At 41.6% G+C, this 6,000-nt stretch overlaps 1 protein-coding gene across 1 annotated transcript; it reads left to right on the forward strand.

Moving 5' to 3' along the window:
- The first annotated feature begins 1,740 nt into the window (after nucleotides 1–1,740).
- On the forward strand, nucleotides 1,741–5,839 carry stoml2 (stomatin (EPB72)-like 2). The gene is made up of 9 exons (XM_070850503.1): nucleotides 1,741–1,893; nucleotides 2,684–2,836; nucleotides 2,938–3,037; nucleotides 3,153–3,211; nucleotides 3,315–3,416; nucleotides 3,519–3,653; nucleotides 3,860–4,004; nucleotides 4,194–4,402; nucleotides 4,512–5,839. Exons 1-9 carry the CDS (start codon nucleotides 1,852–1,854, stop codon nucleotides 4,617–4,619), a joined length of 1,053 nt encoding a protein of 350 aa, XP_070706604.1. The 5' UTR covers nucleotides 1,741–1,851; the 3' UTR covers nucleotides 4,620–5,839.
- Nucleotides 5,840–6,000: the final 161 nt, after the last annotated feature.

The following is a 6,000-nucleotide window of genomic DNA, read 5'->3' on the forward strand; positions in this document are numbered from 1 at the left end:
CTCCCTGTGTGTGTGTGTGTGTGTGTGTGTGTGTGTGTGTGTGTGTGTGTGTGGGGTGGGGGGGGGATGCCTGTTGCCAGAAAACCTGTAGTGTCACATTTCTTTGACATTATCAGATTGAATTCCGACTTTATGTGTCACATGGACGCTTAATGTCGTTTCAAAGCGCATGAAGACATAGAAGTAAAACTCACCTCTGACACAGAGTAACGACATGGCAAAGCGCTTCAGTCCACTAGTTTTCACACAGTTTGGAAACCAGGCTCTCAGCGGAGATTTACTTTGTCCGGTGTCATAGCCACGTCCATTGAATTACTTTTCTAATCGCTGGAAAGCTCCAGGTCGACGTTTACAGGTAGTTTTGTGATGCTGGACTCGGGCAGAGAGCGGCAGCCCCCCGCCACGGCCACGCCATTATTAAAACTCTCATCGCAGGATTTGAGACTGGCGAGAGACCTGAGGGCACAGGCGGACGGGGAAAGGAGGGGTCGGCGCACCTGTTACTGGCGTCCGGTTTGTCCAATCAGAGTACCGAACCGCGCCGGGGGGCGGGGCTTCTTAGAGATATCTGACCAATCGCCGAGAGGGACAGGTTGGAGGAAGAAACAGGTGACGCACACAGATTGTAAGCAAACCAAACACCTGTAACTTTATGCAGGAGTGACTTTTTGAGCTGTTTCATAACTTTTAGATACAAGGTAACTGTCGTAGTGGTTATTTTTATTTAATTTGTGGCTTTATAATCAGTCCACTATTTGCACGAAGAAGCTTTGTCATACAAAATGTATTTTCAAATGGTTGTGAATTTACAATTTAATGACGGTTGACTTCTAATGTATCAGCAACACACTAGCTCACTGATTTATTCTTCTATTTCTCAGTTTATGGCTTTTTCTATTCTCAGTTTTAACAATGCATCATTCCCATGTAGTTTATTTTTATTCTAGTATTTTATCTGCAGCACCACTGTAGTGGTGTTTTTTTTTTTTAATGTGGTTTGAAGATATATAGTTGCTGTGTACTGTTTTGTCTCTCTTTGTTTTGGCTTTGGTGTTTTATTGTGAAGTGTCAAGCCATGTCACATTTACCAAACCCTTCATCACCCACCTAATAAACAGCAATCACTAAGAAAAAGACACAGTGCCATTGTATTCAGCATTTCCCTGTCTGTCTGGATGTTATGTGCACATATGACATACACGAATAGACTCCAAACAAGTCAGAGTTTAGTAAATGTGAGTATGATTTGTTTTCAGTTCGACTCCAACTGAACTAAAGCAAACCCAACAGCACCCCCCTGTGTATTTAATCAGTCATTGCTTTGGGTCCAGTAGCATTTATTGAACCATTTAATAGAATGAATAGAAGACAAAAACTTATTTATTATTTCGAAGCTGCATCGGATCAGAATTCGTTGCCTTTGCTCAAATCTGACTTTGTGTTTGTGAGGTCTGTGGTAAAAACTATTTGTAGTAAGACTGTTTGACGGTCAGACTCTTTTTACTCCTTCCCCTTGTCATGAAATATGGTGCAAACGTCGGATTTGACATAGCAAATAATGTTAATTGTCATATTATTATTATTATTATTATTATTATTATTATTATTATTATTATTATTATTATTATTATTGTAGTAGTAGTTTTGGCTGTAAGTACCATGATTGTGCGAGCGGAACCATTGCTGTTCGGTTCTTGTAGCCCGCACTGGCGGAGTTTCTCACCGTTGCACCAATGATGTAACTTTCGTTTCCTCATCGGTAAGGGTCAAACACATGAGCGCAGAGTTTGGATAGAGTCCAGTCTACAGAGCTGAATCTTCTTTATTCAACCACTTTTCTGTGTTTAAACGATGCTGCGGACGCTGTGTCGGACCGGCGGGGCCCTTCTGCAGGTAAATGAACCATTTCCGCTTTGTTAGCTTGCGCCATCCTGCTAACACTTTGTTTCATTCAGCCTCAGTCCGCGTGTCAATACGCCAAATGTCACTTTTCATCCCCATAAAAAGTGTCATGGGTCCGCACCAAGTTACCAAGTGAAGCTCCTGTCTTGCTCACCATTCATTCTGAGTTAACATTATGTTAAACCTTCACACTACTTCCCCATAAATAATGAGTTACAAGAACATGCAAGGATACATGCTGTATTTTAAAAGATATAAATGCATTGAGCAAATCAGCTAAACCAAAAATAACTGTACAATATTTAAAGTTATTAGAAGATTTATCCCCCAAAGCAGGAGTTCAGATTAAATGTTTAGATGCTGCATTTCTCTCAGAACTGGATTGATGACACAGAAGTTATTTATTGAGCAAAAATGCGAATTATCAACAGGTTCCAGCTTCTCCAGTGTGAGAATTTGATTCTGTTCTTCATTATAAATTCAATTTATTGGAGTTTCTGACTGTTGATTGGTCAAAACATGCCGTGTGAAGGTGCCATTTTTGGGCTCTGGGAAACTGACTCTCTACACACTAAACAACTGAAGCCTTGTCTCATCAAAAGAAGTAATGAAAATAATCGTTAGTTTTAGTCCCGTCCTCTTTAAGTGTACGAGTGATGTAATATTTGCAGCCAGGACTTAGGGTTTGAGAATCATGACGGATTTTAAAACATTAAATCCATTCGTTAAACTGAAGTTCTGCAATCTGATGGCACGTTGTTGTGACTCTGTGTCTCTGCAGCAAACCCAGCGGACTGTGCCGCGATTGTGGGTTACACCGGCCCAGCAGCGATGGGCGTCCAGCCTGCCCATGAACACCGTGGTCCTGTTCGTGCCCCAGCAGGAGGCCTGGGTGGTGGAGAGAATGGGTCGCTTCCACCGAATCTTAGAGCCGGTATTACCCCTTTTATTTTCAGTAGTGCAAAGAGCAATAGTATCAAGCATTACAGAAGGAACTAAACACCAAAAGATCAATAACCCTTTTATTTCTTTTAGGGTTTAAACTTCCTCATACCTTTATTGGACCGAATTCGCTATGTGCAAAGTCTCAAAGAGATCGTCATTGACGTCCCAGAGCAGTCTGCAGTATCTCTAGGTGAGGAATCAAAAATTGATAATTCTTGCTAAACAATGTACAGCTAAGCTTGTGTGACACAATCCAATCTAAAGGCAAACAGTATATTTAAAATGAGTGTGCTTTGTTTTTGCAGATAATGTAACACTACAGATTGATGGAGTGCTTTACTTAAGGATTCTTGACCCTTTTAAGGTATGCTGTTTTAAATGCTGGAATCAATTATCCCCTCTATTGTGTTATTACACTCTGATCAAAGTGATGGTCATGTTTATGTTTTAACCAATTCTGCTCTCAGGCCAGTTACGGTGTCGAGGATCCAGAATACGCCGTCACACAGTTGGCACAGACAACCATGCGGTCAGAACTGGGCAAACTCACTCTGGACAAAGTGTTCAGGGTAATGACAAACTACTGCTGCAGCTCACATCGCAGTGTTGGCTTGAAATAAAGTGTTGGAAGCACTAATGAAGTTCAATTTTTATTTCTGTTTTTCTTAAAGGAGAGGGAATCCCTCAATTCCAACATCGTCCACTCAATCAATCAGGCTTCAGACGAGTGGGGGATCCGTTGCCTCCGTTATGAAATCAAAGATATACACGTTCCACCTCGTGTGAAGGAATCCATGCAGATGCAGGTGGGGCGAGTAGAATGCATGTATTGCTGATTTGCTGTAGACTGCTGTTTTTTTTTTTAATACAGATGGCCCAGGAGATCTTTTTTTAACTGTTCTGACAAGATAAAAGCTGCTATAAAAACCAGCACTTTATGGAGACCTTTGGAAAAGCTAGGGCCGTATCACAGAAAGAAAAGATTTAACATGTTTTTATTCGCTCTGTGTAGGTGGAGGCCGAACGTAAGAAGAGAGCCACAGTGCTGGAGTCTGAAGGGACGAGGGAAGCGGCCATTAATGTTGCTGAGGGTCGTAAACAAGCTCAGATTCTGGCCTCGGAGGGTGAAAAAGAAGAGCGGATCAATAAAGCAGCTGGTGGGTGTGTTTAAAGACCCAGTCGAGTTGTTTTAACTCTCCTGTTTTAATGCAGCGTCTGTGCTTCGAGGGATGGTTCTTGTTTTCTCAACATCTGCTGCTCTTATGTTTTTAAGTTGAGGTCTCAGGGCTAAAAAGACTCGATTACACAAGTCATGTGTCACCAATAGACTCCTGTGTTCCCTCCAGGTGAGGCCCAAGCGGTCATGGCCAAGGCAGAAGCTAAGTCTAAGGCTATCCGTATGCTGTCAGAGGCTCTGACTGAGCAGAATGGAAATGCAGCGGCCTCGCTAAGTGTGGCCGAGCAGTACGTGTCTGCTTTCTCCAATCTTGCCAAAGAGTCCAACACCATCCTCCTGCCATCTAACACCGGGGACATTAGCGGAATGGTCACACAGGTATGTACATGTGCACCATCGTCTGCATCCATGTTCACAGCCCCATCTGTTTCACACAGCTCTAGTCATCGTGACGATAACGGCTCCCATCCTGTGTTCCTGCTCTCAGGCTATGACCATTTACGGCACGTTGGCAAAGACGAGCCCAAAAGCAGCGCGAGAAGTAGCGGATGAGAAGAGCGAAGAGCCTGCGAACCAGCCGGCATCATCTCAATAGCGGAGGTCTCAGCGAATGAACTCAAAGCAGTTTCAGTATTTTGGGGCTCCGGGACATCGCTGTGTGAGCCAAGTTCACATACCTGCTACTGGCAGCACAGAAAGAAAAACTATATACTTCTGGCATGTTTTGCCTTTTGTCTGGGAAAATCACATCTTTTTTAAGAGGATTTTTAGTCTTCAGACTACTGCTCATCTTTAGATTGTTATATTTGGAAATTAACATCAATGTTCAGCCAAATATCCTCCTACCAGTGACTTTGGCAGGCTGACAAAATGGAGAAATTGATGGCAGGTTTAGGGAGTCATCTGATTTATCAGATTTATCATCCCTGAGCGCAGTACACGACTTATTTAGCATAAATTCAGTATGTGTGAGCCATTTCTTTAATGCATCAGATCTGTTGAGGTGTGTGTCACTGCATAAACTCTTAACAGAACTGGGTGTTTTTTGAATGTGACCACTGCACTTCATGGTTTAGGTTAAACATCTGATTGTGTTTAAGATTTTCTCCTTTAGCAACCTGTTTTCCTGGACTGGCCAAAATAACTGTTTTCATTCATGTGGTAATCACAGTTTGCTTTGACACGACTGACATCAGTGAGGATTCCTCAACTGTCCTCAGCATTGTTGGGACCAGCAGCTTCAGTTGATACATGTGATGTCTGACCGGATGCCTCAGAATGGTGGAAAGTTTCCCAAAATGTATTTAATTCACAATTTGTCCTGTGTTAGATTAAAACACAATCTCCCTAAAATTTAATCCAGTATTTGCTTTAGAAATAGTCTCGAACGTATACAATTTAAAAATGATTAAGAAACAATTCCTTCTCAGTAACGTTGCTATACAAAGTCATCCTGAGGAACAAATGTTCCCGTCCTCTTCTTATTTGTGTTCGCATCTTATGTTTAATGAGATATTTATTAAATTCATCATGGTTCTCTGCAAAGACAGAACGTTTGTCATTTCCTAGGCTTCACTTGTGCTTACAGGTCTATGAAAAATGAGGCATAAATTAAATTGGTTACATGAATTGGTTAATTAAAAAGTTAAGAGACTTCAGTAGGATTGTGAGTTGTGAAGCACTTGTTTGAAAATGTTCAATCATGTTAGAAAAAGATGGTGTAGAAGAGTTTAACAACTGTGTCCTTGTCTATTGATGAAGAAACATACAGTGTGATTTGAATGGATGTTAATCTCACTGTTTTTGTTCAGAAATATTAAATTGGCAAGTTGGCTCAGGTCTGTAGGTCTGTGTATCTAAATATATTTCAAATTGCTTCACTGATTTTGATCCAGGTGGGGTTGAAATATGGCAGGGTTCTTTACATGAGGCAGAATTCAGCAGCTCATCTAGACCTCTAGACATCTAGACAGACC

The sequence above is a fragment of the Pempheris klunzingeri genome, chromosome 19 (assembly GCF_042242105.1).
Source record: "Pempheris klunzingeri isolate RE-2024b chromosome 19, fPemKlu1.hap1, whole genome shotgun sequence".
NCBI classification, from domain to species: domain Eukaryota; kingdom Metazoa; phylum Chordata; class Actinopteri; order Acropomatiformes; family Pempheridae; genus Pempheris; species Pempheris klunzingeri.